At 53.1% G+C, this 27102-nt stretch overlaps 13 protein-coding genes and 1 non-coding gene across 14 annotated transcripts; 8 read left to right on the forward strand and 6 right to left on the reverse strand.

Annotated features, from left to right (window-relative positions):
- Nucleotides 1-162: 162 nt before the first annotated feature.
- B0H65DRAFT_553495 (uncharacterized protein) lies at nucleotides 163-1170 on the forward strand (the record flags this gene model as incomplete). Its single annotated transcript, XM_062829966.1, has 3 exons — nucleotides 163-252; nucleotides 334-456; nucleotides 538-1170. The coding sequence occupies 3 exons, from the start codon at nucleotides 163-165 to the stop codon at nucleotides 1168-1170; spliced, it is 846 nt and encodes a 281-aa protein (XP_062676718.1).
- A 1286-nt stretch (nucleotides 1171-2456) lies between these two features.
- On the forward strand, nucleotides 2457-3958 carry B0H65DRAFT_446828 (uncharacterized protein; the record flags this gene model as incomplete). The annotated part of the gene is made up of 2 exons (XM_062825816.1): nucleotides 2457-3575; nucleotides 3788-3958. The coding sequence occupies 2 exons, from the start codon at nucleotides 2457-2459 to the stop codon at nucleotides 3956-3958; spliced, it is 1290 nt and encodes a 429-aa protein (XP_062676719.1).
- Nucleotides 3959-4886: 928 nt separating this feature from the next.
- On the reverse strand, nucleotides 4887-6291 carry B0H65DRAFT_565881 (uncharacterized protein; the record flags this gene model as incomplete). Its single annotated transcript, XM_062830302.1, is given in 4 exon segments — nucleotides 4887-5722; nucleotides 5777-5842; nucleotides 5909-6103; nucleotides 6118-6291. 4 exon segments carry the CDS (start codon nucleotides 6289-6291, stop codon nucleotides 4928-4930), a joined length of 1230 nt encoding a protein of 409 aa, XP_062676720.1. The 3' UTR covers nucleotides 4887-4927.
- A 669-nt stretch (nucleotides 6292-6960) lies between these two features.
- Nucleotides 6961-8374, forward strand: B0H65DRAFT_436825 (uncharacterized protein; the record flags this gene model as incomplete). The annotated part of the gene is made up of 2 exons (XM_062825264.1): nucleotides 6961-7267; nucleotides 7395-8374. The coding sequence occupies 2 exons, from the start codon at nucleotides 6961-6963 to the stop codon at nucleotides 8372-8374; spliced, it is 1287 nt and encodes a 428-aa protein (XP_062676721.1).
- A 971-nt stretch (nucleotides 8375-9345) lies between these two features.
- Nucleotides 9346-9726, forward strand: B0H65DRAFT_553499 (uncharacterized protein; the record flags this gene model as incomplete). The annotated part of the gene is made up of 1 exon (XM_062829967.1): nucleotides 9346-9726. The coding sequence occupies one exon, from the start codon at nucleotides 9346-9348 to the stop codon at nucleotides 9724-9726; it is 381 nt and encodes a 126-aa protein (XP_062676722.1).
- A 398-nt stretch (nucleotides 9727-10124) lies between these two features.
- B0H65DRAFT_565887 (uncharacterized protein) lies at nucleotides 10125-11014 on the forward strand (the record flags this gene model as incomplete). Its single annotated transcript, XM_062830303.1, has 2 exons — nucleotides 10125-10916; nucleotides 10982-11014. 2 exons carry the CDS (start codon nucleotides 10125-10127, stop codon nucleotides 11012-11014), a joined length of 825 nt encoding a protein of 274 aa, XP_062676723.1.
- Nucleotides 11015-11375: 361 nt separating this feature from the next.
- Nucleotides 11376-12741, reverse strand: B0H65DRAFT_534555 (uncharacterized protein; the record flags this gene model as incomplete). The annotated part of the gene is given in 3 exon segments (XM_062829006.1): nucleotides 11376-11646; nucleotides 11658-12193; nucleotides 12283-12741. The coding sequence occupies 3 exon segments, from the start codon at nucleotides 12322-12324 to the stop codon at nucleotides 11376-11378; spliced, it is 849 nt and encodes a 282-aa protein (XP_062676724.1). The 5' UTR covers nucleotides 12325-12741.
- Nucleotides 12742-12850: 109 nt separating this feature from the next.
- B0H65DRAFT_481084 (uncharacterized protein) lies at nucleotides 12851-14022 on the forward strand. The gene has a single exon (XM_062827616.1). It carries the CDS (start codon nucleotides 13104-13106, stop codon nucleotides 13959-13961), a length of 858 nt encoding a protein of 285 aa, XP_062676725.1. The 5' UTR covers nucleotides 12851-13103; the 3' UTR covers nucleotides 13962-14022.
- Nucleotides 14023-14958: 936 nt separating this feature from the next.
- On the forward strand, nucleotides 14959-15497 carry B0H65DRAFT_553503 (uncharacterized protein; the record flags this gene model as incomplete). Its single annotated transcript, XM_062829968.1, has 2 exons — nucleotides 14959-15218; nucleotides 15467-15497. The coding sequence occupies 2 exons, from the start codon at nucleotides 14959-14961 to the stop codon at nucleotides 15495-15497; spliced, it is 291 nt and encodes a 96-aa protein (XP_062676726.1).
- A 584-nt stretch (nucleotides 15498-16081) lies between these two features.
- Nucleotides 16082-16155, reverse strand: B0H65DRAFT_t470. The gene has a single exon. It is a non-coding gene; the product is annotated as a tRNA-Asn (tRNA).
- A 909-nt stretch (nucleotides 16156-17064) lies between these two features.
- Nucleotides 17065-18068, reverse strand: B0H65DRAFT_437073 (uncharacterized protein; the record flags this gene model as incomplete). Its single annotated transcript, XM_062825286.1, has 3 exons — nucleotides 17065-17165; nucleotides 17242-17677; nucleotides 17742-18068. The coding sequence occupies 3 exons, from the start codon at nucleotides 18066-18068 to the stop codon at nucleotides 17065-17067; spliced, it is 864 nt and encodes a 287-aa protein (XP_062676727.1).
- Nucleotides 18069-18775: 707 nt separating this feature from the next.
- On the reverse strand, nucleotides 18776-21512 carry B0H65DRAFT_76411 (histone-lysine N-methyltransferase set-9). Its single transcript, XM_062831379.1, has 2 exons — nucleotides 21318-21512; nucleotides 18776-21231 (listed from the first exon to the last, which is right to left on the reverse strand). Exons 1-2 carry the CDS (start codon nucleotides 21417-21419, stop codon nucleotides 18976-18978), a joined length of 2358 nt encoding a protein of 785 aa, XP_062676728.1. The 5' UTR covers nucleotides 21420-21512; the 3' UTR covers nucleotides 18776-18975.
- Nucleotides 21513-23245: 1733 nt separating this feature from the next.
- On the forward strand, nucleotides 23246-24373 carry B0H65DRAFT_76421 (ribosomal protein L14b/L23e). The gene is made up of 3 exons (XM_062831380.1): nucleotides 23246-23366; nucleotides 23431-23515; nucleotides 23895-24373. The coding sequence occupies exons 1-3, from the start codon at nucleotides 23352-23354 to the stop codon at nucleotides 24188-24190; spliced, it is 396 nt and encodes a 131-aa protein (XP_062676729.1). The 5' UTR covers nucleotides 23246-23351; the 3' UTR covers nucleotides 24191-24373.
- Nucleotides 24374-24756: 383 nt separating this feature from the next.
- B0H65DRAFT_481098 (uncharacterized protein) lies at nucleotides 24757-26666 on the reverse strand. Its single transcript, XM_062827617.1, has 3 exons — nucleotides 25980-26666; nucleotides 25115-25204; nucleotides 24757-25050 (listed from the first exon to the last, which is right to left on the reverse strand). The coding sequence occupies exons 1-3, from the start codon at nucleotides 26235-26237 to the stop codon at nucleotides 25006-25008; spliced, it is 393 nt and encodes a 130-aa protein (XP_062676730.1). The 5' UTR covers nucleotides 26238-26666; the 3' UTR covers nucleotides 24757-25005.
- Between the last annotated feature and the right edge of the window lie 436 nt (nucleotides 26667-27102).

Below are 27102 nucleotides of genomic sequence, written 5' to 3' on the forward strand. Positions count from 1 at the left end.
TTTTAAGTCGGAACCCCAATCCGAACTTCCTACTTAATCCTTCTCTCAACCACAACACAACACAGTCAATTCAACTTACCTCCAAAACGCTGGGATCAACCTTCTTTTTTCCAAACACATCCAACCATTTTCTCTACCTCAAAAAAACCATCCTCGCCAAAGATGTCGCCTCCCAAGCATTCACTACCGATCGCCCACTGGGCTGCTATCCTCCAGCAAGCCCGCATTGAGCTTGAGCTTTTGTCCGGCGAGGTCAGTAAGCATCCTATTGCCCAGTGCAAATCAGACTCCTCCTCGTTAATCAGTAGTCAACTAACTCCACGAGGAAAACAGACATTCACCCTCCCCGACGAGACTCCCTGGTCGGTTGTCGTCAAGAAGAAGGGTAAGAAGAGCAAAAGGAAGGACAAGAAGAAGGACACAAAGAAGATTGGCAAACGGCCCGCACCCGACAAGGTCAGTGAACATCCTGTTGTCAAGTGGGAATCGTAGTCCACGACTTCCACCAGCAGTCAGTCAGCTAATGGCGACAAATAGTCTACCTCACCTTCCATTCACGACAACCTCGAGAAATCCGTCACCTGGCATACCAGGGATGTGATGAAGCGGAGAACCACGTGGAATCATAAGAAGAAGCGGGTGTACACCTACACCTCCTTGCCCAAAGACTTCGACATCTATGAAGACACCAAGGCCCTATCCAAGGCCGAAAAGCACTGGATTATCAGCGGCCACCGATTTCACCCGCAGCACGGACTAGAGCCAATACCCGAGAAGAGCAAGCTCTCCTTGACAAAGCCCAGGTTGCCCAGGGTCGACCCGATCCCACACCAGCGACGGGGTCCAGTGGCGGTTGTCCCTGCACCCATTACGACCGGGAAGTCGCTCTGGTCGCAGGTGGCTGCCAAGCCAGCCGTGCCCAAAGTGCCGGTTAAGCCACCCGTCACTAAGCCATCTTTTGCCAAAGTCTCGGCTAAGCCACCCGTGACTAAGCCGGCGGCCGTGTCCGAAGTCCCGGCCAAGGCACCCGCCGTCACGCTCAAGAAGAAGATGCCGCCAACTTTGGGCGTTCCGGCCTCGAAAGTGTCCCCAGTTCCAGCTGCGACACCCAAGCTGCCAAAGCTTCCTTCCGTCGACTCGACCCTCCGTCGGCAGGGCCTCGGCATTTGATTCTTCGGTGCGCTTGTTGTGCTCGACGCTGGGGGGGATGTTGTTGCCGGTGGTTAAGGTGGTGCTCGACGAAGCTATGTAGGGGTTGAAGTTGGGTATGGGTCTGTTTGTAGCAAGCAGTGGTGGTATTTTGGGATCCATGTCTGCTGCGTGGCTTTCCGGCATAGCGCATGGGAGTTATAGCGCTGGGTTGTGGGAATGACAATCGATTGAAGCGAGTACGGTGTCAATACTATCGCACTGTGCATGCCAGGCATCGCTCATCTTCATGTAGACCCGCCGTGTTCAATCGAGTCAAAAGTGAGCGAGTTACCCATAATGTCGCTCTTCCCCGTACTATGGAGAGGTCGGGGACGGGTAAGTTCTTCCCCATGTATTCTATTCCGTTTAGGGAAATCATGTTCATGTGTGCGGAAATTGCATAGCGGGGCCGACTTCGCACTGTGCATCCCTAGCGGTAACCTTTTGAAAGACACTCCAAATTTCTGACGTATCGTAAGATATGTCCCCGATGATGAATGGTCCTAATGCAAGTATCTTGACACTAAGAACTCGCCCCATTGTTCTTTTCGGTTAATATTTTATTATGCAACTTCCTGATGGCTTTCACCGTCAAATGGGTCGATCGACGACTCGACAGTTCCTCCCCACTTCAACATGGAACTTTCATTCCACACCCTGAACAGGTAAAAACTGGAGGTTCAACGGTTGTAGACTAATATACCGATGTTCCCCGTACTATTGACCAGGTAGGTAAGGTATATTGTCCGGATCGACAGGAGAGATTTCCGGACACAGTCTCTCTATTTTTAGCTCCCGGCTTCCCGCTCGCTTATCCATATCGTGATCTCGGTAACTCGGTAGAGGTCCCTCAGCCCCCAAAAATATCTCGGCTGCCGTTATAATAAGCTAAGCAGCCCCATTTCATGATCTCGCCCTACAAGTGTTGACCCCTATGCTTCCCCGTTATCTCCGGTCCAGCAGCCCTACATATTCCTGCTGATCAGCACTCGCCGTTGCGATGGAAACCTCAAGGCTTGCTTCAACCATAGTACAGGCGCCGGACAGTAATGCTATCACCAAGCACGACAACGACAACGATAACATGATAGCGACAGCAACGACGGTAATAGAGGCAGTCATACCGGCGACCATACTACTTTATTTGCCACCATGAAGATAACGGTCGAACACATACCCAACGACACATTACCAACAATACATCAACACATTCAAAACAGTTATACCAACAATCCTGACAACCCGCAGTCACTCGGCGATTCGAGATGGCCGGCGGATTGGTCTTCACGGGCATGCCGCGGAGGAGAGAGGTACTCGGAACCGGAATCATTCGATGGACAAAGGTTGTCAATCCCGATGGGTCGGTGACTTGGCAAGAGGATCAACCCACGGAATCTGTCAATTCGAAGAAGGAGGAGAAGGGCACAAAAACCGATAAGCAAACCCTCGAGAGGCCAAGCTGGATTGACGTTAAGAAGGAGTCCAATGTCCGAGTCAACAAGCGACTTGCTCATGAGGTGGAGGATTTGGAACAAAAGCAAGCGAAGGTAGAGGCACGACCTACACGCGCTTTCAGCTTCCGGACAGAGGAGAAGAAGACCGAGCGGGCAGAGAAGACCACCAACGTCGAGGAAGTCCGCTTCGATGCTTCGGTCCGGGACGACAAGAAGAAGGGCTTTGTCGCTGGACTCGCCTCGAAACTTGACAGGACAGCGGAGGAATCTGTGTGCCCGAAGAAGGAGACGAAGAAGGAGAAGGTCGAGACACAACCAGCACACCCATTCAATCCCCCACCAAAAGAGGAAGAGAACGCCAACGCTGAACCTCTCCGCTCCCACTGGTCGAAGCAGGAGGACGACAACAAGCAAGAGTCCGACGCCGAACTAGCCCAGCGCCTCGCCAACACCGAAAAGATCTTCCGCCAACAAGAACAAAAGATTCAAGCGGCGCTCGACAGGATTCGCGATTTGGAGAAACAACTTGCGTCGGGCTTTGCGAACAGTACCTCTACCGAGTCGGACGAGGTCCAAAGCAAGACGACATGGGACAACGAGTCAATCGCTGCCGGCGGGCGCGAATCAGGGCCACACTTTAGACAAAGCAAGTCATCAGACGACGAGCCAATGTCTCGCATTTCCGCAAAAGGTCCGCTCCCCTGCCTCTCTGATCATGAACCACACAATTATCGGGTTTTGACCGTCAACAGCAACAAGCCCGAAGTCTGCGCTGGAAGCTACCACGAACCCAAAGTCGGCAGCACATGCGAGCTAGACGGCACCCGGACACCCAGTCCCATAGCAGTCACCATCAACATCCCACCAGCACGCCAGAACCCGGAACCACACACAAAGCCGCATCATCATCATCTTCAACTTCCTCCCATCGTCAGACACACCCCGCAGCATATCTCCATCACCCAGAGACTCCGCACAGTTAACATTCCATGTCCAACCTCGAGTGCCGGTGCCGGTGCCAAACCCAAACCCAACAACACTCCAGCTGCCGCAACAAAACACAAAAAGCCACTCCCCTGTCTCCCCACCGACGCCAGACCATCACTAGCTTGTGCCCTAACAACAACAACAACAACACCCAGCGGTCCCGGTCCCAGCCTCTGCCTCAGACCAAGGCCCGTTCCCCGCTCTGTATCCAGCTTCAAAAAACAGCAGAGAATCGAACGCCTACTCACCCCGATCCCCGAGGAGCCATCGTGCTCGCTAAAACGCAGACCGAGGGTGCCGAGGATGAGGAGGTCGAGGTCGAGTAGTGTTAGGAGGGTTTCAGGGGTTTCCGTGTCGGGGGATTGTAGCGTCAGGCCGGGGTCGGGACGGAGCGGGAGTCATTGCAGTGGTGCCGGCGCGGAGGGTGGTGGCGGTGGGAGTGGGTGGAAAGGGGAGGGTCTGGGGCTGGGGGGTTTGAGGAGGGGATCGATTGAGAGGGTTAGGACGAATTGAGCGGGGTTGGAAAGAGGGCGGGGTTTGAGGTGGTAGCAGCTTGGTGGGTGTGAGAGGGAAGGGAGGAATGACTTCGATTTGGGAGGAAGCGGGTAAAATTCCGGCGAGCTCGGCGAGAGCGGCCGGATAGAGTCTGGTGGGGGGGGGCTTACAGGTCGTCGAGCCGGTGTGGGGCACGGGGCCGAGCACGGGGAGGGACACTCGGGGTTTTGGATGCAAAGAAGAACTGTAAAATATGAACAAAGATATTATCAAGGGTTCGGAAACCTCCTCCATTTTCATGGGCATTTGCACGATCAGAGAATTGTATGTAGGTAGCCTCAATCACACGCCTCAATCACACGGAGTCATATTCTGCGTATTTGCTACCTGCCGTCTTCTACCGGATTAATCATTATAGCAAAAATCAGGCTCTCAATGCCCAATAGCTGTAGGTGTATGACCGAACATGGTTGTTGATGCCATGAACACACGTGAATTGAAGTGCGGATCTCGTCTAAACCCTTCCCTTATGCCTTGCAGATGCCATGATCCCATGCATCTTTCCATGTCCCAGCTCCACCCCGCCTTCCATCTTCCGCCATCTTCCCTTAACGTCCGTCACTTTCCATGTTTCCTATCCTCTGCTTCTGAAACCCTTCCTTTTTGATCTTTCCACGCCTTTATCACACCCACTACAGTCATCGTTGACAACCCTCGTAGAAGCGCACACACACTCCCACTCTCGCCTCCGTGACTCTCACAATATGCGGCAACGATCAGAACACTGGCTGGACAACTAATCAGGATGCCGGGTATCGATCCGAGTATGAGCTGCAAACAGTGTCAGCTCTAGCAGGCTGCCAGCCAGAATGCAAAGTTTCTCGGCCGAAATAGGTGCCTGTCGGAGCGTCCGGAGCCGATGTGCACCGTTCGACCGGCGACTCAAAGTTGTCGTGGGCGTGCATGGCGATAGCTTTCCTCCGATATAGCACCACGTGCGGCGGAACCGGAGGTGGTTGGCACTCCGCATCATCCTTTGGGTAGGTCTCGTCCGGAATTGGCGGTAATGGGCGGTGCAGTGGGTGCCGACCAGTGAGGATCGGCTTATAGGAGATTGGTAGGGGAGGTATTGTGTCCGGGCCGATGCGCTGCCCTGCTTCTTGGGCGGTTGGATCTGCTGGGAGGTTGACTTCCTGTCTGATAAGAGGCTCGAGGTCGAAGGCCTTGCGTTGGCGAGCACCAAAGTTATTGGCAGCTGGGATCGGTCTCGGGATCGGTCTCGGGATGGGCTTCGGTCCACGTAGATGCAACCTTCCTCCCTCGCCTCTACGCAAAGGATTGGTAACAGTCATGAGGTTCCAGTCCTCTCTGATGGTGCGATGAGTTGTCGGCAAGTCCCTCGGTCCATGCAAGGCCACCTTTTGTTCGTCTTTTCCGCGTTCCGCACCCGTGATAGTCTTGATCTTGTCTCTGGGCAGGCTCAGTCTAGGGAGCCTTTGGTCGCATTTGCTGAGCGCTGGGTTCGCGCTGCCTCTCAACCGAAGTAAAGCTCTTCCTCCCCCACGTGCAGTAGGTTCAGAGCTTGTCGTCTTGCCCTACTTCGCTTTGTTAGCATGGAATTCATCGTTCAGGGTTGTAGGTGTGCTTACATGATGAGGAGACTTGTCGTTTCGGTCTTTTGCCCGTTGACATGGGATTCCGGGATGACTGAGGCCCTGGTGGAGGTTAGTACCGAGTCTATGATTCCGGAGTCGCTCCGTGCATTGGCCGCTTTCACTTACAATTTGACATCGGAAATCCTCCACTTCATTAGGAAGCTTAGTTCTGGTAGACGAGTCTTCGGCCGCCCCTTCCGCATTCTGGTTCTTTGTACCGAACTCCCCGTTGTTGGCTCTCAGAATATGACCGCGATGAAAAGGCTTCTCGTTCTTCGATGTGATAGCCAAACCGGGGCATGTGTCCTTGTTGCCATGTTGCTGTTCGCATCCACTTTGCTACTTCGGGCCATGCTCGCCTCCAACTTCTTCGTTCTGCATTGTGTGAAGATTCCGTTCTTCGTACTCTGAAGGTATTGCGGGGTCTTCTTGCAGAGCTCATGTCTGTTGTTCTTGTGGACGATGGGTGGACAGCAACGAGCCCCTCGGTACTCTGTGTGCCCGCACATCTTGAATGCCGTTCTGGTAAATATGCACATGGTGGTTACGATGCGCAAACTGAGGCGCAAACTTTGAGAATGGCTTGCTTGTGTTTGATGTGATGGGTTTGACGAGTTTGGTTGCAGTGTAAAGCCGGTTAGAGGTTATATAAATGTTTTGGTGTGCAATGCTCTGGTTGCGGTGTTGTGATGTCGAAGCAAGGTGGACGAACTTGAGGGTCCCAATGTTTTGATGCTCAAGTCCATCGCCTGTCGCTATCGAAGGTCATCGAACGCAGACGGTCTCCTGGCATGTCTTGCTGCCAGTTGTCGTTGCCATGTTGACGCCGGCTATCCGCCCAGGTTCTAAACAGTGATATTGTTCATCGCGGAGAGCAACAACAACACCGTAACGACGGCAACCATGTGTTTGCCATCATGGGATGGTCGACTGTCGCCTAGTGGTGACCGTCGACCTGGAGCGCCTTAGATATGTCGCATTGAGCTTCGAAACAGACTTGCCCCTCCTTCCTCCATTATCATCACAACTCATCACCGGAGTTCGGTCTCGCCAACGCAAGTCGACAGTGATATCCCACGACCGCACCTCTTGCAATCATCATCTTGATAGTTCCACCCTCCAGCAACTAGACCCGCGTACTCAAGCTGCGATCCGTTGTGCCCTGTGTCTCGTGCAACATGTGCTTCTACAGGACCAAGCTATACAAGGCCTGCGGGCATTCCGAGTTCCGGCGCTTCATGTGCAACCCGGTACCCATCAGTAACACCCGACACCAATCGGATCTTGATTTCGATGGCCTGGTACACATCAAGAACCACCTTGTCTGCGGCGAACCGCCGCAACATGTGAACGACCTCGAACTTGGTGTCTGCGGCCATTGCCGCAAAGCGAGGCACCCGGACAAAGGGGCGGGGCGGAGGAGCGCGATCCTCGAGAAAGAACGAACCCGTGTACAGCCAAGCATCCAGATCTTTGTGCCGGTAAGTGAAACAAATAAATCCCGGTCGATGTTCTCAGTTATTGACGGTGGATATTTAGGAGTCGGATGCCAACGAGGTGAAGCAGGGAGAGAAAAGCTTCCAGCAGCCAGTGATTCCGATCTTTTTGCCAGTAAGCTCAAGTACCGACAACTTAGCCGCCATTCTGGAGTTGCTAACGTTGGATGTTCAGGAGTCCGATGCCAAAGAGGCAGAGCTTGACGAGAAGTCCGAGAATGTTCAAGTACCTGCCGACGTCATCGAAGAGCGGCGTCTCTTCAAGCAGAGTGTCGTGGAGGCGGTCGAGGAATGTCGACAGCTTCGTGTAGAAATCGAAAAGGATCAGGCCAAGGCCAGATCTCTGCTCGACGCCATCGGAAGCCTGAGCGAATATCGCGCCATTCGCTGCAAGAGCGAACCTTCAGCCATCATCAGCAACACCGAGCATCCAACGAAGCCACGACTTGTCAACCAGGCGCCATCTCATGCTCAGCCAGAAAAGTCAGATTACCACGCCTTGTCGCATTCGGCGACCAAAGTCCGTCGCGGACTTTTTGAGGCCAAAGGGCGAGTCCGCTCCATGATCGACGCCTTCAATGGCAAGAACGAGGTCAGCCCAGTAATCCCACGTATTCACCACAAGCGCATGGTAACCTCCATCGCCAACACCATCAACCGGCAAAGCGATGCCCAGCATCCAGCAAAACCTCAGCCTCCCGTCGTTCCCAAGAAGACAGGCTTGACTTGCCGGCCCCTGCCGCTGCCTCCCTATCCAGACCCCTGGACTCTGTCCAAGCCGGCAAAGCTCCAGATCCTCTCGAGGCACCAATACCACAGACTGGTGCCCGTCCCAGAAGAGTCCGACTCGAAATCTCTGGTTCTCGCAAATTCCGTTACCAACACCGTCATCCTTCGCCGCGCAAAAGCCATCAAAGTGCGAAACCTCAACGCCTTTCACTGCCCGGTCAGGCAGCCGCGCTTCGGACTCAAGCGGAAAGTGTTGGCTCCACCTGTTCCCCGCCATTCGACGCCGCCAGTTGCTGTGCCGTGTTCAAAATTTGCGGATCTTGGCCGCCGTAGGGTCTCGGAACTGGAGTGGCGCTTCGTAATTTGATCAGCGGGTCTGTTGTAGCTTGCGGTCGCTCGTAGTCGCTCGGCGCATTTGTACTTCGAATGGATTCGGCGGTTTAAATCGTGATGGTCCGTGGAGGGTTCGCAAGGTCTAACATGATGATTCACGGTGCGCAAATGAAGCGCCGGCTTGGAAGGACGTGGACGGGCGATATGCGGGAAATGAGTGACGGATCGTGGGAACGAAGTCGTTTGGATCGGAGATCGCGTTGGTTGTGTCGTGCTTCGGGTCGAGCGCAATCGATTGTGGCAAGGTGGAACGGGTGCCTGGATTGAAAGGAGAAGGACGAGAAGCGCAGTGGGATGGGAAGGAGGAAAAATCTTGCAGAACGGCGGAGCTTCTGCGGCCGGCATTCGAGGATGGGATGATTACAATACGCTACGGGTATCGATAAGTACAGACGGGACACATTCGGCATGCATCCTGCATTACAGTACACATGGACGGGAGTTTAGGACGGAAGGGACCATCCAGCACTTGCTTCAACATTAACTTTTACTGATGAACCTGATGAGTGACCTATATATCGTGACACGGCTGTGAAATCCCCAGCAAAATACCGGTGACGACTTGCCCTCAGCCTACGTTCATACCGCTCTTTGAATCATGAAAAGAACTTTGGGTGTCTCTGCGTTGATATCGTCCCATCCCATCCAGCCCGTGAACGCCCCCCTCCTCACCGCATCCTTCATAGTTAAACCATACTAGCCAAACGCGCAGTGACAAGCCACAAACCTATTCCCACGCAGTCTCAAATCCGTCTTCAAACGCCCCAGCAGCAGGTTTGCCGGAGAGAAGTAGTTAAAAGGACACTCACCCCCGGTCAATCCCCTCTTCGTCAGTAGTCAAAACCTCTCAATCACTCACAATCCTTTCACAAGCACACCCGCTGATCAGAAACAAACTTAACCAAAGCAAGACCCATCAATTCCTCCAGAAAAGCAACAGTCAAGATGTCTCGTCAAGCCTACAGCGGCGCCTATAGCCCCTCTACCTTCCACGAACAGAAAGCCAAGCGCGACGCTTCCTCTTCATCATCCATCACCATTTCCATCACAACTTCTCACACCAGCACCAGCACCACCGTGTCTGGCGTCAACAACAGCAGCAACAACAGCAGCAGCACGAACTACGGAGGTGGCTCCGGTTTTGGCTCGGGCTCAGGTTCGGGAGCAGGTTCGGAAGGAGGTCCGGGAGGAGGAGATTCGGGAGCAGGGTACTATAACTCTTGCACCTCTACCAATTTTCACGATACGCCGCAAACGCTTCTCGAGTCCGGAGTGGGAATGGAGGCAATGAGGTGGCACGGGCAGTTTTCGCAGTTTTCTCGCTGATGATATGGGGGAGATCACTCTTCTTTGCAAACTCGGATGCTGTCACTGGGCTTGCGAAGGGATGAGAAGAATTTGAGGCAGAAGAAGAGGTTGCGGATGGGATATGGCGGTTACCTTATCTAAAAGTGTTTGCTCTCCCTACCTCTATGAAACACGTCCGTGATACAAACCACATCTTCACTTGACTCACAAGTGATAGTGACTCCTCCATCTCCATATGTATCGACAGCACGTGTATCGGTGAAGCTTAAAAGGACAGGTAATTTCCTTCCGCGAACGCCAGCGGCCCCGCCATTAATCGCTTTCAACACCTCCGTCCCCTCCGTAACCAGCATCACCCACCCACTCCCTCTTCGCTCCCCGTTCTCATTTGAGACACAGACAACAGACACTGTAAAATGGCACCCCCAAAAGCCTTCACCACCGCCACCGACCACGAGCAATACCTAGCCTCCGTCTCCCACCGTCGTAACCTCCACGCCTCTACCAACGGTACCAACGGTACCAACGGTACCAACGGTAACCCTCCCTCCTCATCCAACTCCAACGACCCCTTCACCCCCTCTACCAACGGCACCGGCACAGGCACCGGCATCCTAGTAACCACCACCACCACCACAACTACCCACAATGCTAACTCTCCTTTAACGCCAGTGATGAGTGGTGCCGTTATTACGGATCCTAGTCCCAGTCCGTTGAGTTTGGGACCACCAGGTCTGTCCATGTCGCAAGGGAGAGGGGGAGGGGGAGGTGGAGGGATGGTTAATGGGGTGAACGGGATAAATGGTAATGTGAGAGGTGGTAGAGCAAGAGGAGGAGGATACGTAGGATACGTAGGATATGTACCAGCTTCTGAAGGAGGAAGAGGCGGCTACCCAGTTTACCACCAGAGCGGGATCGGCCCCCCCGCGCCCCCACTAACTTATCACCACCCAAATGGTGCTGCTCGTGGTAGAGGACGAGGCGCTGCTGCATACAACGCATACCCAAACACTGGCTCGCCCAATGGTTCCCCCAACGGCCTCAACGGCCTCAACGGCGGCGGCGGTGGAAGAGGAGGAACAGGAGCACCACCATCCTACTCGATATACACACAGCGAGCCATGGCTGCTGCCGCTGCCGCAGGTCGCGGTAGAGGTAGAGGGGGACCAGGATCAGGACCAAGTTACAACGTAGCGCCCCCCGTCTCGGTAGGTTTGCCTGATAGTTACTGGACGAATGGTAATAGTGCCATGACTACGGGTGCAACTCCCAGTTCCAGTTCCAGTTCCAGTTCGAGTTCGGGTAGTGGTGCTGGGGTTGTAAATGGTGGTGGAACGAACGGAGCTGGAGCTGGAGCTGGAGCTGGAGCTGGACCGGTAACGAGAACAGAAGGGGGGCCAGTAGGAGGAGGTGTTTGAGAACATGGACATTTATAGAATCTTGAATAGCAGAATGGAGAATGATGAACTTCTTGGTACCTTTGCTGCTGCGGTAATGAACAGGCCCTCTCCTAGATCACTGCCTGAACCGACTGAACGAGTGACTGTGTGTATACCGGGCCAGTGTTCACCAGTACTGCCAAGGAAGCCTTTCTCGGCTGAAACGTAGTTCGCTCCTCATGCTCCGTTGCTCCGTGTACTCTGGCCCCTTTAATACATGCGGCATCACTATCTTCTTTGACCGCTCCAGTCATTCCTCTGGCATCGACGGATAAGGATACGACATTCGTTTATCTGCGAGTTTGTCCTCCCCAACCCCAAGCAATGGTCCTGAACCCAGAAGGTCAGGGTACCAGAACTCCCTTTGCTCCAGCTATCAGCGGGCCAACAGCCGTCAAGGACCGTAAGAGCTGCCCAATTCCTTATTCGGCTGATGTTGATTTTGAGGAAGACCGACAGGCATCGAGGTGCCTGAAAAGTTGGTTTCTCGATTTGCAGACTTGGTGGCACCTACGGCAGGTATGCTTGGAGGGCGAAGCTGGCAGTGGCAGCTTGGGCTTGGGAGGTTGTTCTCGAATGTAACTTCCCTTTTTCTTGTGCTTTGGCCTTTTTCGCTTTATGGGGATGCTGACGATGGGGTCGGATGAGGCAACCGGGTAGACCGAAAAGATCGTAAGAGACGTCGTAAGACTTGTGCTTCTGTACAAGTTGTCGACCACTCTCTTGGCAAAGTGATAGCCGGGGATCCAATCTTGGGCGTAGGTAAGCAGGTTGCCGAGTGTCGCGAGCACCCCTGATCCTTCGGTCTTGAGGACTTCTGTCGTGTCTGCCCCGTCCTGCAACTTGTTCTTCTTGTTCTTCTTTTTCTTCCTTTCTATCGTGGGATTGTTGTTTGCCGGCGGAAAGACATAGAGAAGGGGATCTTTGATTTGGCCCAAGCGCTGACCGCACGCGTGACAGGTCGGCGACATGTTCGTCGTTCGTTCGGTGGACGGTACGGTCGCGGCCATGGTGGCTGTTCGTTGACTAGGTTGCGTTGTTGGGATCTGAGTAATTTGAAGAAATTAGCAAACAATTGTCGCTCAGTCTAACTGGGAAGAAGTAGGCTCGAGACTGCTGAGAATGCTTTACTTGCCTTGTTTAAACTTGTTACTTGCCTTACCTTGTTCACTTGCATTGAACCGGTAATGGTCTGCAAGGGGAAAAAAAGAGGCCATGAAATATGCAAGTAAACAAGGCAAGCAATCTCCCTTACTTGCCTTGACTTGTATTAAATTTACCCTTAATTGACTTGCCTAAGGTTGTCAGACTCTTTGCTTGCCCTGCCTTGCTATTACTTGCCTTGTGTGCTACGCTGGTTGTTACAAGTCGAGGGATTGGGAAGTCGCGTGGTTCATGAGTTGGGAAGACGGGAAACCACCACAGAGTTGGTGATAGAGCTCGCTATTGCTGACATTGACCTGCGCGCTTCAGTTGCTTCAGTGTCTTGCTTTCCACACCCATATCCCCAATTGGATGCGAAGCAGGTGGTGGCATCGAGGGATTGCGCTTTCCAGTTGTTCGCGGCATGCAGTCCGAGTGGTGAGAACCTTGATGGCCCTGTTCATCCCGTTATTGTCTGGAGCGGAACAGAGGGGTTAGGGTTACCAGGTAGACATACTCTTTTCCAGTCGCCGATCCCTCTTGGCGCGACAGGGGCTGTCCAACATCGATCATGTCACCAATGTTTACATCGGTCTCTCTTTCGAGCCATTCTTGCCCAATTCAACGGCCATTGCAGCTCGACAGGAACATTTCCTCCTGGGACTTGAGCCCCACGTAAACGTCATACTGGTTTCCCATAGAAATTGGCCCATAAAACGTTCCCTTCCTCCAATTCTAGACGTCCCGATCCTCCATCAACACCAACAAAACAAACAACAACCCACCTATACATCCCACCACCTCTCCGCCGCCATGAAGATCGCCATCACCGGAGCCCGCGGCACCGTGGGCAAGGAAGTCGTCCGCCTCTGCGCCAACCAAGGCCACGCCACCGTACAAATCAACCGCACCCACCAAGACCCCGACACCTCCACGCCCAACACCGAGATGCGCACCGCCGACGCCGCCAACGACTACGACGCCATTCTCAAAGCCTTCAAGGGCTGCGACGCCGTCATCCACCTGGCCGCCATCCCCGACCCCGTCGACAAGGACGACCACCTGGTGCACAGCAACAACGTGTGCGCGGCCTTCAACGGGATGCGCGCCGCCGCGGAGCTGGGCATCAAGAAGTTCTGCTACGCTTCCTCGGTCAACGCCATCGGACTGGTTTACTCGAACCAGCCGTTGAGCTTTGATTACTTCCCCATTGACGAGGAGATTAATCAGGATCCGACGGACGCGTACGCCCTGGCTAAGCAGGAGGCGGAGACGCAGGCGAGGTCCATGGCGAGGTGGTTCCCGGGCATGAAGATTGCGTGCTTGAGGATTCATCAGGTGGCGCCCAAGAAGGATGTGGAGAAGGATTATCGGGAGAGCAACGAGAAGGCTGTCAAGCAGCTTTGGGGGTGGGTGCATCCGCAGGCGACGGCCAGGGCGTGTTTGGCGGCTGTGGAGAACTCGGATGAGTTTGAGGGGGCGGAGGTGTTTAATGTGGTTAGTCCCGAGAGGTGTGTGGTGGGTGAGGATGCCAAGTTGAGTAATGAGGAGCTGGTCAAGAAGTATTGGCCGGGTACCAAGATTAAGGGGGATATGTCGGGGAACAAGGGGTTCTGGAATGTGGAAAAGATTGAGCGGGTGTTGGGGTGGAAGCATGAGGAGAAGGAGTGACTGCACTCGGGGAGCAAATTGTGATGGTTGCTTGATGGCTAGCATGCGTTTATGAATAATGAGATATACGTTTCATGTCACTTAAATGATGGCACCAGTGATTCATGACGACAGTTCGTCTATATCTAGCAAGTCCCGGTTGGTCTTGTAAGTAAGGGATCAACTCTAGCTGGACTCTACTGCTTGGTTGTTTCGCGGCACAGAGGTAGACTTTCTCAAGCACTTCCATGGTGAGGATTCCAACACTTTCCAGACTCTCGCAACATGAAACCACAATCACATCTACTTGACACTACGCTCCCTCCCAATTCTCCAACTCGACGAACACTCGAAGCTCAGGACAAGGATCTATCAGCTTGAACCCCCAGTTACCTTTGAGAATCCCTCTCCCTATTGACATGGTATAGATCGTGCCTCTCGCTTGAAGTCCTGACTCCTGATACTCCTTGTCTTCACTCACCAACCCTCGATGACTGATGCCAGAGTAGGTCGGCCGCTCCAAGTTTTGTAACGCGGCTTTTAGAGCCGAGTATGAGATCTTTCGAGGGCCCGCCTCCATGTATGCCCCGTACAACCCATCTGGAGATGTCGTGCACATGCAACATGGACGTCCACCGTGACGCCGTCACATTGAACGACTATGCCTGACACAACAGATACATGTACACAAACTGCTAGGGGTTCCGAGTATTGTAACCTCCAGTCTAACTAGAGGGACATGGAGAGGATACGAGTATGGTGTAAATAGACGAGTACGTATGTTACGAGCTACGAGAAGAGAAGTCTTAATATCGAAATCAAGTATTTCTGTCTTTGGTCTCCTCGCTCTTCATCATTAACAATAACTAACCATTCTTCCGCTCATCACTCATCGTTCCTGCAGTAAGCAACCAAGCAACCAAACCCAACTCCACATCCGCATTGCCAAACAAAACTCTCCACCTCCTTCCAAGCCATTTCCCAACGATAGAGACCCTGAAACTTCTCGAGAATCACAATGAAGGCCGCCCTCGCAGCTATCTTTCTTGCCACCCTCATCAGCTCCGCCGTCTCCGCCCCGACTGGAACTCCGACTCCGGCTCCGGCTGAGGCTAGCAAGCCCACCTCCGAAGAGATCAAGGACCCAATCCCCTGGGACCTGAATGATCCACTTCAACATCGATGGTGGCGGTCTCGCCGTTCAACCTCCCCGGAGTCCCAAAGATCCGGATATGGGCCAAAAGCGGGGGTAGCAACTCCCCGCGATGTTGAGGAAGAGTATTATACCTTCCTTCATCTTCCTCCCAAGTAAACCGGTACGTCTTTTCCTCTTCCTCTTCCTCCTTCCTCTTTCCCATTCTGTTTTGACCACTTCTCACCGCTTTGCCTCTCCCCCGTCCGTCTTGCCTGATTCGACGCACGGCTCGATGGGACGATGGGATAGCCGAAAACTAAGCAGAACAAGACCAACCGAACATGAACGTTTTGCTCACCGTGCTGGCACTAACTAAGCCGATTCACCTCAGATCCTCAGCCGCTCAGCTCAGCAACATGTGATTATTGCTTAGTTGGGAGCAGATATAAGAAAACCAGGGTAGGCGTTGCAGGCGATAGAGACGGTGGTGATGTGGTGGATGTTACTGGGCAAAGCATGGATATCGAGGATGGAAAAGTATCCGAGGACATTGTTAACCTTCGTTTAGCACCTTGGTAGTTTAGTTAGTGTTCTGTTGTGTCCATCTTTCGTAAGATCAGGTAGTTTCGTGGAATGCCCCGGGGTCATAACTACATTGAACCTTGGGAGGTGTTTAACGCGATAACTATAGGTACAGGTAGGGGGAAGCCTGGTATTTAACCGGATGATAATAATCAGAGGATATTCATTTATATTTTCCGATGCTTTCTCGTGGAAGTGTTTTCTTCTTACAACTAAACTCCTTGTTCGTCTTTCAAAGGTCTTCACTGCCCGAAATGTTCCCGTCGTGTAATGTCTCGAAAGCATTTCTCAATATAAGCTCTTCTCCCCACTTCCTAGGACGAGGGGAGTCAAAATGAAAGACAGTCAGTCCGATTCGAATACAAAAAACAAAAAGGAGGAAAGCCAAAAAAAAAAAAAGACACAAAAAGAGAATTTTTGAATCCTCCCTCGGTAAGGATCGAACTTACAGCCTCCAGATTAACAGTCTGACGCGCTAGCCAATTGCGCCACGAGGGAATGGTTTCCTATTTCGGTTTGGTTTGGTTGATATCTGTGCGCTGTTGGTGGGTTTATCAAGCCTTTTACAAGATCCACCAGAGTTGTGCCAGGGAGGTATCGTCAACCCGAAAGCGAAAGCTATTGGTTGTTGGAAAAGTTTAGAGTGTGGCAGGAAAAAGGGTTGATACTACCTACCTATCTGATTGCTCTTTTTGCGTTGTTTCTTTGTTGTTGCGGGTTGTTCCTTTGCTTGTTGGACTGCGCCGCTATGCCAAACAATCAATGATTGACGCGTCCTTCCACACCAGGGTCTCAACAGTTGTCCTTCAGTTATCACGCGTCTTTTTTTTGGCATCAATATGTAAAAACGATAAATGAATGGACCTTCTACGGTGCGACACGCCCTTTCGCTTTTGGTGAGTAGAGTGATGATACAAATTAACCATGAAGAGTAACCCAGAGAGTAGACGAGACGCGACGCGATCCAACGAGAAAGTGATGAGAAGCGATACGAGCATTGTATTGTTCCCCCTTTCCTCCGCAAGATGAAGGGTAACTGGGATAACAATGGAAGTGATTGAACGAAAAAGCTGATGGTTGATTGATAGATGATAGAATTTCCATGATATTGGTTTGTTTCCTGCGCCAACGCCAGCCAACGCCGGAGATCTTTGGTTTCTCTTCGGCCAAGCAAGCAAAACAACTCTCTCGTGTGTGTTGTGTGTGATATAAACCAAACCTCCAGTTTTCGTCCTTGCCCATGTCCATGCTGCTCTTTTCGTCCTCCTCCCCTCACACGTCCTCCTACGCGTCGTCGTCCTCCCACTACATGATGTCCTCCACCATTCAACGGCTGATGATGATGATGATATCGATAGTAGATTACTCCATACTGATGGATGTAACAATACGCGTCGTCGTCGCCATTTAAGCCTGGCTGCTGTGCCTGGGGCGCTTGCGAGCGCTGCCGGTACCGGGGTGCATCTTCTCGTTGCGCTCGCGCTTGAGCTTCTCGTCGAGGACGCGGGCTGTGATAATTTTTCTTGATTAGCAGTGCGTTCATCCCACCCAAACCAACAACATCCACCAGCAGACAACACATACTAAGCACATCGTAACCGAACTGGGGGAACTCCAAGCACAAGTTCCTGAACTCGTCCTCGGCCTCGGCGCGGAGGGTGTGGGACCTGGTAGCCCAGAAGTTGGCGACGGGGGCGCGGATGGTGGTGTCGTCCTTGGAGGTGAACTCGTAAACATAACGAGCGTAGGCGATCTCGCCCTTGGCGGTCGAGTTGACGCAGTGGATCTTGGACGAGGCCAGGTTCTTGAGGTTGGTGAGGCCGAACTTCTCGGCAATGGTGTACACGCGCGCGTGCTTGAGGAGCTGCTCGCCCGTGAGGTCGACCTCGGGGATGGACGGGTCCTTCTCCAGCGAGCGCTGGCCGGGCACCTTCTTGGGGAAGTAGTCGCCCGTGTAGAGGAACTCGAGGAAGCAGCCCATGGCGTCGATGTCGTCGTTAGGGAGCTCGATCTGGCGGGGCTGTTTGCAGTTGTCAGTTAGCTTTCTGTTGGACTTGGATCATAAGAGGGACAGAAAAACGTACGCTGCCATCATCGGTGAAGTCGGCGCAGGCCTCGGCGAACCAGGGGCTCTGGACGAGGAGGGACTGATGGGCAGTAAGGATGGTCTCCTGGTCTCCGGTGCCGACGATCAAAGTAACGATAGGGCTCGAAAGGTACTGCAGGAAGGTGACGCGAGGAGGAGGGGGCGAGTCGGCGGACTCCTCAGCAAAGGGGAGCTCGTCCTTGTTGGCGGGCGCGTCGCCGTCCTCGGCAGCGGCAGTCTCAGCACCACCCTCGGTCATCTCGACATCGCCAGAGGGAGCGGCGGGAGAGTCCTCGATGATCTCTTCGTTGAAGCTCTCAGACATAGTGGGCTAACGATAAGGGTAGTCAGCGATGTTAAATCTAAGAGAGGGTGGTGAGGAAGATGTCAGTTGGACTGCGGTTGACCTTGCGCGCGTCGAGGTATGTGTGTGTGGATTTTGTTACCAGGAGCTGCGGCGGCGCGCTGCACACTAGCAATAACAATGGTAAATAATACGTACTGGGGGTAGCACTGCTGCGTATCAGAACTTACGATGAAATGGGAATAAAAGCACTTCGTTGTGGGGAAAAAAGAGATGTTGGACAGATGGCAGAGACACGAGAGACAGCTAGTAAAATTGGGTGGTTGGACCGCGCGGTTCGTGTCGCCTCGCGGAGCAGCTGCACGGGGCTTTCCAAGCTTGTAATTGGTCACAAAGAAACGTTACGCGATCAGTACCGTACCATTTTCGTACAACGGCAGCACTTGAAAAGTCGAGGGCACTCAGCAAAGAAGAACCCTGAAAACGAGACGACGAAAAGATACTAGTATAACGGTTGCGGGAGCTCGAGCTGAGCTTGATAGAGCTTCGATTGGGATGAGACAGTCTCAGTTCCATCCGCAAACGTCGATGCTCCAGCTGTTTTCGAAAGTTTCAGACTACGAGAACGGTGGGAATGTGCAGATTGGTCTGTGCGCTGACATCGCTCCGGAAAGGTGCTCTGAAGATGCTCGTTGGAAAAGACACCGGCGACAACATATTCATGGCCATGATATGACATTCCGTGTCTGAACACAGCTCAATTGACGCCTACGCTAATATGCTGTTACCCATATACCTAATTCATCGCACTACGATTAACACCAGCGCTGGCTTTCATCCGTCGACTGCAACCACATTGTCCATCGCAGCCAAAAACCATTACTCGTCTTTCATATTTCCATGCTCGCCCTTCATATCCTCATTGGCATCAAAAGTCCAGCTCACAATCAGCAAGCTTGGCACTGACCCTCCTCGCCCTTCCAGTCCTCCTCAATCCCAACGCAGCCGCCTCGGCCGCCTCATCCTTCTTAGTCACAATCACAGGCGTCGGCACCGTGCTCCTGACCTGGACCTTGACCTTCTTGCGGACGGCAAACCGCTCCTGGACGTAGCCATGACCAACACCCGTCTCCTTCTTCACTGGTTGCTCTTTCTTTTCCCCACTAGGAGTTCCCTTCTTTTCTGTAGGGGGCGCTGAAGAGCGCTGCTTGCCTTTGCTTCCCATCCTCTCTCTCCAATACACCCTTCCACGTGCTCTCGCCTCCTCCTCAGCAGTAAGGAACCGATTGATCATTCTATGATCGAGGATGCGCTCCTCCTTGTCGTTCGGGCCAAGTTTCTCCGTTTTGGGCCACATATAGCCGTACAGCTTGGAGTGTCGCTCGCACCGGGGGCAAGTGGACTTGGTCAGGTAGGCGTTCTTTTGGACGAATGCCGAGGCGCAATGGGTGCACATGATCCAGGCCGTTTCGGGCTCCGAGAGCAGGAGGGGCGTGAGGGTGTAGTCGCGAGGAACGCGGCCACGGGGGGCTGCTGGTACTGGAATGAGGTGTTGTGGGAAAGCGGTGGTTTGCGCCTTGGGCTTCGAGGGGGTGTATGATTTTGTTGTAGTCTGAACTTGTGTGATTTTCTCGACTTGGCCAACAATAGCTTTGACTGGGCTCTCGGTCTTGATGACCGGAGCCTCCTTTTGGACTGGAGCTTCTACAACCTCCATCGTGGACGTTTGAGCGACGCTGATCGCAGTGACCTGCTCTGTTTTCTGAACCTGCTGAGTCTGAGGCTTCGGCCTATGCGTTGTCACCTCTGCTACCGAGACAACAATAGGCGGAGCAGGACTCGAGGGGCCTGAAATGAGGTTGGCTATGCTCATCCTATCTCGCGCAGCCAAACGCTCAAATGTGGGGCGCACCACCGGCGGCTCTTCCTCTGTTGGTTGGCTAGACGGCGGAGTGAAAGCTTCTGGGACCTGCTGAACGGCAACCTCGTTGACGCCCTCCTCCTGCTTCAACAGACCTATCGCCTGCTTAATAGGAGTCGGTTCTGGTGAGAGAATGATAGGTCCCGGGCTTTCACTGCCCTGAGACGTGGCGTCCGTAACGTTATCATTAGTCGTGCTAAACGAAAGAGGGCTCCGGCTGGTTTCGTTATCCGAACTTCCTCTGGAAGGCGCTGTCGAAAGAGCAATCGGGACAACCGGGTACTGCGTGGTTCTTTGCTTTTTGGTAGGCGTGAAGGGGGGCGTACCCATTTCCAACGCCCGCTTGCGGCTCTGACCATCTGCTCCTTGTCCCTGAGCACCGGAATCCGTCGTCGACGTCCTCTCACCCAACATCATTTGGCTCTGTGACTTGCGCATAACGCGCGGACGCATGTCGGGCGTAACTGAAGGAGTGCGCGAAGCCTGAAGAGCGCTACTTCCATATCGCCTCTTCCTCCGGAACGAATAAGGTGTTGATGAATCGGTCGGCTGCTCGTCCTCGATACTCTCCTGGACCACCGCTTCCCCGTCCACTGGCCTCCAGCCGTTCCTCAAGTTGCTCTCGCATGTCGCACACAAGCAATCGCAGTTGTTTTCGCCGAAGTAACTCTCGCTGTACGTAACAGTAATCTCCTCGCCCACCTCGATGTTCCTGCACGCAATGATCTCAATGCCTGCCTGCCCTCTGGTAATGAGCCTAGCATTCGCATTGCAGTCATGGTTGGCAAACCGCGCGGGACCCATGAACAAGCTGGTGGACTTGCTCCTGCTGCTCACAATCAGACTAAAGTCCTTCTTGCGCAACGACATGTCCAATTCCTCCTCTGGCGTGATCACCACCTGAATGCCAGCCAGATACTTGATTGTCTCATTGCGCTTGATGAAGCGGCGGGCCGTGATGCTGGCCTCGTACGTAACAATTGTGTAGCGGTTTGTCGCGTTGACCTCAAAGGGGCAGTCGGGGAGGTAGATGGACATGTATCGGCGTAGGTGCGCTTTGAAGTCATTTTGTTCTCGGGGTGTCTTGAGCGTGTTGCAGAACCTTTTGAGTCCGTCGGTCGCAAGCAGTTTCTCTTGGGCGGTCGCAATGTCGGGATCGACGATTAGGTGGTTCTGGAGGATTTTCGTGATCTCCTCCTCCTTGATGCCCCTAGATGGGTGGTAGGATGTGCGGTTCTTGGGGATGGTGGTCCAGTAGTACGCCTGCATGGGGGAGACAGGTTAGCGATCAATTGTCCTGACGAGTACCGGAAGTCCGACCACAAACACCGAGGGACAACAATACTCACATGATCAACGAGCGCATCCGTCAAGATATCATCGTAAGCAGCCAGCTGAGCGAGCGTCAACTGGTTCTTCTTCTTCCCACCAGTACCCTGGGGTTTCGTCATGGTGCAAGGTCGGCCACCGACTGTTGCGACAAGAACAAAATCGGGTAGAACTGAATGATGAAGTCGTTGTTATAAGTCCTCGATTCCTTGGTTGATTGGTCTGGTGTTGGTCGACTGAGGGGAAAGGAAAGGTTCCAGGTCCACCTCTGCAAACAGAAAGAGCGGATGCGATATGCGCCAAAGTGGTCAGATCGGATATCGAGAGTCGGTGGATCGGAGAAGGAACGGACAAAGGCGCACTCTCGTTTCCGTCAGCAATTGAGAGGCTGATCCCAAAGCGAACTTACGCACTCTCTCTGAAGCAATTGCAACCAATGCGACTCGACAGTGGCTGACAATGACAGGCGCAGTTAAGTGATGGTGGTGGTGGTGGTAGTGTTGGTGGTGACAGCCAAGGGTAAGAGAGTATTGGAATTAAAGCTGAAGCTGCAGCTTTGATCGAAAGGGACAGACTTGTTGGTGATTGACGGGAGGACAAGAACGGGAGGACAAGGACGTGGTCGCAAATGAGGTTGCAAAGAAGGGCGGCGGCCGAAACCTTGGGGAAGCTGAAGACCTGGGGATGGATGGGGGAGAAGTCGGGGTCAAGGTTGGGTGTGAGGGTCCTTTTGGTCCTAGGAGTTGGTGGTTGGTCAGCCGTCATATGTATTCTTGTGTTTGTATGGATTCGGCCGAGCTGTGCGAGAGTGTGAGAGTGAGAGTGCGAGAGAAGTGCAAGGTCTTGTTCTTGGCTGCAGGGATGAGGCAATCGCCTTGTTTGTGCTGAAGCTGTGACAGGTGAAGCAGAGGTGAGGTGAGGACAAGTTGATAAAGATAAACTGCTCAGTCGATGGAGAGATGATATGTAGTCACAAAAGGGGAGAAACAAAACAAAAGGGGCCCATTATTGGGTCGCAAATCTTCCACTCTTCTCCTCTTTTCACGATCCCACCTGTTGCCGTGGTAGCGGTGGTCTAGGCAAATTCCATTCCCACAATTGGAGAGACAGCTGACGAGGGAGCGGGGAGAGACTGGCTGGAGCTCTGTTGCGCTGAGGTTGTCATTGGTGGTTGGAATCAGGGCTGAATCCATCGTCTGGAATATCTCTTAACCAGATGGGGAAGCAATGGACTTGACCGCCTACGTTCATCTTCAATGATCTTTCAGAGGCAGAGATATCTCGTTGTGTAATACTAGTTTTTCATGGATTTTGGATGGATATTTGATGGCCAGTTGCTGTAGTCTCGTCCGGTTGAGCCGGAGAGCACCTCGAGTTGTGAAGACTCCCGATGTTTGGAAGTTGGACAAGTGAGTGGCACATGAGCTGACTCTCTGCACATCTCCACAAAGTCAACACAAAGTCATCATTTCCGTAGTAAATCCAGACGATTCTACACCTCAATGTCTAAAATATAATAAGTCGTCGTAAAGTCTCTTCACCCTCTTAGGTTTCAAGTTCTTTTAGCATCAGCTCTGGTGGTTGAGTCTTCACATGCTCTGTTGGCTCATACTCCCAGAGACTCAGAGCTTCAAAGTACTTCCCCAAAGCGTTAGTCTCCTCCAAAAAATCCAACCCAAGCAGCTAAAGAGCATGCATGAGACCCCTCCCGATTGGCTCCGCACTTCCGATTTTCTGTCTCTTTCGCTGCAGCGCCGGCACAGCTCCAAGTTTTGGCGCGTCTCCAGAGCGCGCGCGTTGCTTACCTAATCTTAGACAGGTACGTACCTTTGAGTCCCGCAAACAATTTTCCAAGTTGCGGCACGCGCACGGCCCACACGGGGACGACGACAAGCCGGCCGGACGCGGCGCAACTGGAGTTCTGGAGTTCTGGAGTCCGGAGATCGATCGATAGTAGCCTTCCCCGTCCGCGATCCCCATTCAGTTGCCGGGTTTCGGTCTCTCTCTCTCGAGTCTTGACTGCAATTACTCAACGGAGTTAGAGGTTGCCCAAGATGATTCAACTAAAGGTATTTTCCCTTGTGTGGTTCTGTTAGGAGTTGTTGCTAACCATGGACTCCGTGACCTAAACAGACGATGCTCAACTGCATCGACAACTCGGGTGCTGCCCTTGTGGAATGCGCCATGGTTGTCGGCCAGAAGAGGCATGCTTCTATTGGTATGCGCTTTCGAACATATTCCCTCACATACGAACAAGCCTATTATCGACGTCGAGCGTAACTGCACGAGCTGCACCGATCCCTCTCTCTCTTCGACCGGCTCGCAAAACATCCCACCTCGCCGTCCTCCGTTCCTCGTCCTCGTTCCCTTTAGCCTTTGGGGCCCGAAGATACCTCTGGCACCATGCACCCATTATACCCAAATACTCCGAGCCCCGACGAGTGTCGACCCCTTTCTACATACATGCCCAACACCTACAACACATCTTCCCCGTCTCTCGCTCAGTCCCTCCCCGTCCACCCCAACCTACCCAGCCTCCCCTTCTCCCCGGCCTCTCTCCTCCCAGATCCACAAACTAACACCCACCCCCCACCCAGGCGACCGCATAGTAGTAGTAGTCCAAAAACAGCGCGGCGCCGACAGCGCCGGCATGGCCGCCTCCTCCGCCGCCACCAAAGTCAAGCGCGGCGACATCCGACACGCGGTCGTGGTGCGGACCAAGCAAAAAGTTTCGCGGCGCGACGGGTCCGTGGTCCGCTTCGACGACAACGCCTGCGTGCTGATCAACAAGGCGGGGGACCCGATCGGGTCGCGCATCAACGGGGTTGTCGGGCAGGAGTTGAGGAAGAAGAAGTGGAGCAAGATTTTGAGTATGGCGCCTATGCAGGCTTAGATTCCCGGGCACAATGGGCATGGGGGTGGGGGTAGGATGTACGATGGGATGAGCAAAATAGAGATATACCCATGAGCAAGCAGACCTGAGGCATTCCGTGGTTTTAATCCTTTATTGCGGAGGTTGTGTGTGGTTGCTCGGTGCTTGGCGGTGGTGACGACTGACGAGGAGAGCTACGGCATATTGTGTTGGAAAGTGTTTCACATGGAGCTGTGTGTGGTCTGTGTCTACGAGCTGCTATACTAGGCCCAGGATGGTGTGGTCTATCCGGGACTGAGGCTACGATACCGTTGGTTCCTGAGACGAGAGACGGCCTTTACAGAACAGCATCACATCACATCACGAATGGCCTTATCGACGGCGTCTTTTAGGGTCATTTCGGGCAACGGTCACCTAGCAGCATCAGTCAAACACAAGCAAGCAGCCAAACGTCACGCCAGTGAATTGAGTCTACGGCTCGCTTCAGTTCGAGGATATATTATTCAAATGGGGCCTTCTGAACTGTGTATACTATTGTACTGTACATGTTAAGTCAAACAAAATGAATCACCCAGTCCACATCATAAGATAGTTGTATCCGTGTCTTTTAACCTTATCCACGAGATTTGTTGAGAAGACCATCTAAGCTAGTGTCCTGCCAAAGCATGTAAAAAAGAAAACCGAACGCCTTGAACCTCGGCCCTTTCAACCGTGTACAAACGCCGCCATAATGCAAATCTTCATGACCCCTTATCTCTGATATTAACCTGTTTTCCCTACCGCCTGTCCACCCATGATAAGGATCGACTGGCCCTATTGCTCCTGCGTGAATCCCCCTACTGGTAAATATTACCACAATCGCAGCAGACGTAAAACAATTTCTGAAATTAACGTTGTTAACCCATGACTCTGATGAGACCACCTGGGAGGAGAGGTGAGTCTTACCATTCCGGTTTCCGAAGTACGCTGCTGTGACTGGAAAAAGACGGCTTCCGGGTGGTGGCAGGCAGGGCATTCTTTGATGGCTCTTGGGAGCTAGATAGCAAACGAAGAAGAAAAGAAGAGGTTAGTCTCGATGCAAGCCAAAGCAAATGACAAGAGAAAGCCAAGTCCAGGCTATCGCCTCTCGACCAGACCCCACCACCAGACGGACGGAGACTTTTGGGTATGTGCTATGCTGTGCTGTGCTGTGCTGTGCTGTGCTGTGTGCCAGTCGTGTTGGGTGCTGTGGTTCCCGGAGGCGGATGAACCGAGCCGCGATGATTATACATGTATTATAATGCTGTTGAAATGGGTATGCCGTAACCGTAATCGCTGTGACCATAAATCAAAAAGTCGTAAAGTCGTGAGAGCGGAAGATGCGTCTGTCGGTCGTTTCCTAAGCTGCCGAGACTTGAGCAGGCAGATGGGTCGATGCCGTCATCTCCATGTCGGTGTCGTCAAGCTCCATGTTGTCGAACTCGATGGAGCCCTCCTCTTCTTCGTAATCCTCAAAGGCGACTAGGTTGTAAAAGTACTCTTCGGCACGGAGCCTGCCCATGGCCTCCTTTTCGTTGTTGTTGTTGTTGGAAGCCCAAACATGGCTGTTGTCGATCATGTCGATAGTGGTAGCCGCCATCTGGTCGTACAGGGACTCGCAATCGCTGGAGTCGGAGGGAGGGGCGGCGAAGTGGTTGGAACACAGCTCGATGACGCCACAGCACTGGCAGTAGATGTAGGTCGGTCCGTCCGCCGGTCGGGGCAAGTCGGTCGACGAAGACGAGCCGGCACCATCACCAACAGCAGAAGAAACAGAAGAGACAACACCCACCGTGGGATCAGAGGCGACATCTTGCGTGACACCAGCCGTCTCGCCGGCAGCGTTGTTCAGAATGTTGCGGTAGATGCACGACGACGTGGCGGGCTCGGAAAAGTTGCAGGTGCGGCAGGTGAAGAGCAGCTTGTTCTCGTCTTCGGCCTCGCGGGGGTACAACATGTTGCTGCATTCGGAGCAAAAGCGGAACGTGATCTGCTCGAGGGGCTTCTTCTCCCTGGCGCCACCGGTGCTAGAAGGGGCGGGCGACGACATTTTGGTCGATGTGTGTTGTGGTTGGGTGTGTGTTGTGTGTGATGTGAAAGTTGAAAGGTGTTTTGTGGAAAGGCGGGACGAAGCGAGGATGTTTTGCTCGTTCGTTGTGGGTGCTGGTTGTTGTTGGGTGAATGGCTCGTTGAAAAGTAATTGATTGATTGACGATCTCGAGGATTGCCCTGGCTTGGTTCGCTTGGGTGGCGGAAGGATGCAAAAACTGCTAATCAAGTTGAAGTTGCAAGTAAGCTAGTAACAGCAATTGGATACTTCTCAGCAGTCCAGGTGATTGGTAAAAAGGGAAGAAGTTCGTCCGCGGGAGACTGAGTGTTGCAAGATGGTTTAAAAAAGCCGAAGGATGGAAAATGAAGAAAGCAGGTGAAGGCCCAGGAAGACCAAGAAAGGCGTGAGGCACGATGGGCACTGCAGTCACGTTTGGGGATCCAAGCGTGCCAACTGCCTGCCCACTGCAATTGCCCTGCAGTTGCCGGCCGGAACAGCGCTGGAGTGTCGCAGGGATGTCCGCCACTGTCAAACCCTCACCGCCTTACCGCTTTGGGTGAGGTCAGGGCAGAACACTGCAACGAACAGCCCAGTCAGACCGAAGGAAGTTGTGCTTGCAGTTATTTTGAGCTTTGTAAAGCCTCCATGTCCGGTTTTGCATGAGCCATTGTTCTTCAGGTTCGTTTCTCCGACGGAGACTCGATATCAAACAGCCTCAAATTCAAACTTGTAGTTCAATTAATTCACTGGAACGCCATGTGTGCATGAGCGAACGCACGATTCGGTCTTGACGGGCCATATCTTTGCGCTCCCGAGGACAACAGTGACCGATACACCATCACAGCGCCGCGGCATCAGGGGCTTT

This window comes from Neurospora tetraspora, assembly GCF_033439725.1.
Source record: "Neurospora tetraspora strain CBS 560.94 chromosome Unknown B0H65scaffold_10, whole genome shotgun sequence".
In the NCBI taxonomy this organism is placed as follows: Eukaryota; Fungi; Ascomycota; class Sordariomycetes; order Sordariales; family Sordariaceae; genus Neurospora; species Neurospora tetraspora.

Excerpts from the sequence above, each read along its gene's own strand:
- B0H65DRAFT_481098 (XM_062827617.1), bottom strand. The coding sequence starts at position 26,237 with ATGTCGTCGCCCGCCCCTTCTAGCACCGGTGGCGCCAGGGAGAAGAAG. Across the intron at positions 25,205-25,979 it reads ATGTCGCCTCTGATCCCACG|CTCCCAAGAGCCATCAAAGA; the intron begins GTGGGTGTTGTC and ends TTTGCTATCTAG. Across the intron at positions 25,051-25,114 it reads GTACTTCGGAAACCGGAATG|AAATTGTTTTACGTCTGCTG; the intron begins GTAAGACTCACC and ends CGTTAATTTCAG.
- B0H65DRAFT_76411 (XM_062831379.1), bottom strand. The coding sequence starts at position 21,419 with ATGACGAAACCCCAGGGTACTGGTGGGAAGAAGAAGAACCAGTTGACG. Across the intron at positions 21,232-21,317 it reads CGGATGCGCTCGTTGATCAT|GCGTACTACTGGACCACCAT; the intron begins GTGAGTATTGTT and ends TCCCCCATGCAG.
- B0H65DRAFT_481084 (XM_062827616.1), top strand. The coding sequence starts at position 13,104 with ATGAAGATCGCCATCACCGGAGCCCGCGGCACCGTGGGCAAGGAAGTC.
- B0H65DRAFT_76421 (XM_062831380.1), top strand. Across the intron at positions 23,516-23,894 it reads GAAGAGGCATGCTTCTATTG|GCGACCGCATAGTAGTAGTA; the intron begins GTATGCGCTTTC and ends CCCCCCACCCAG.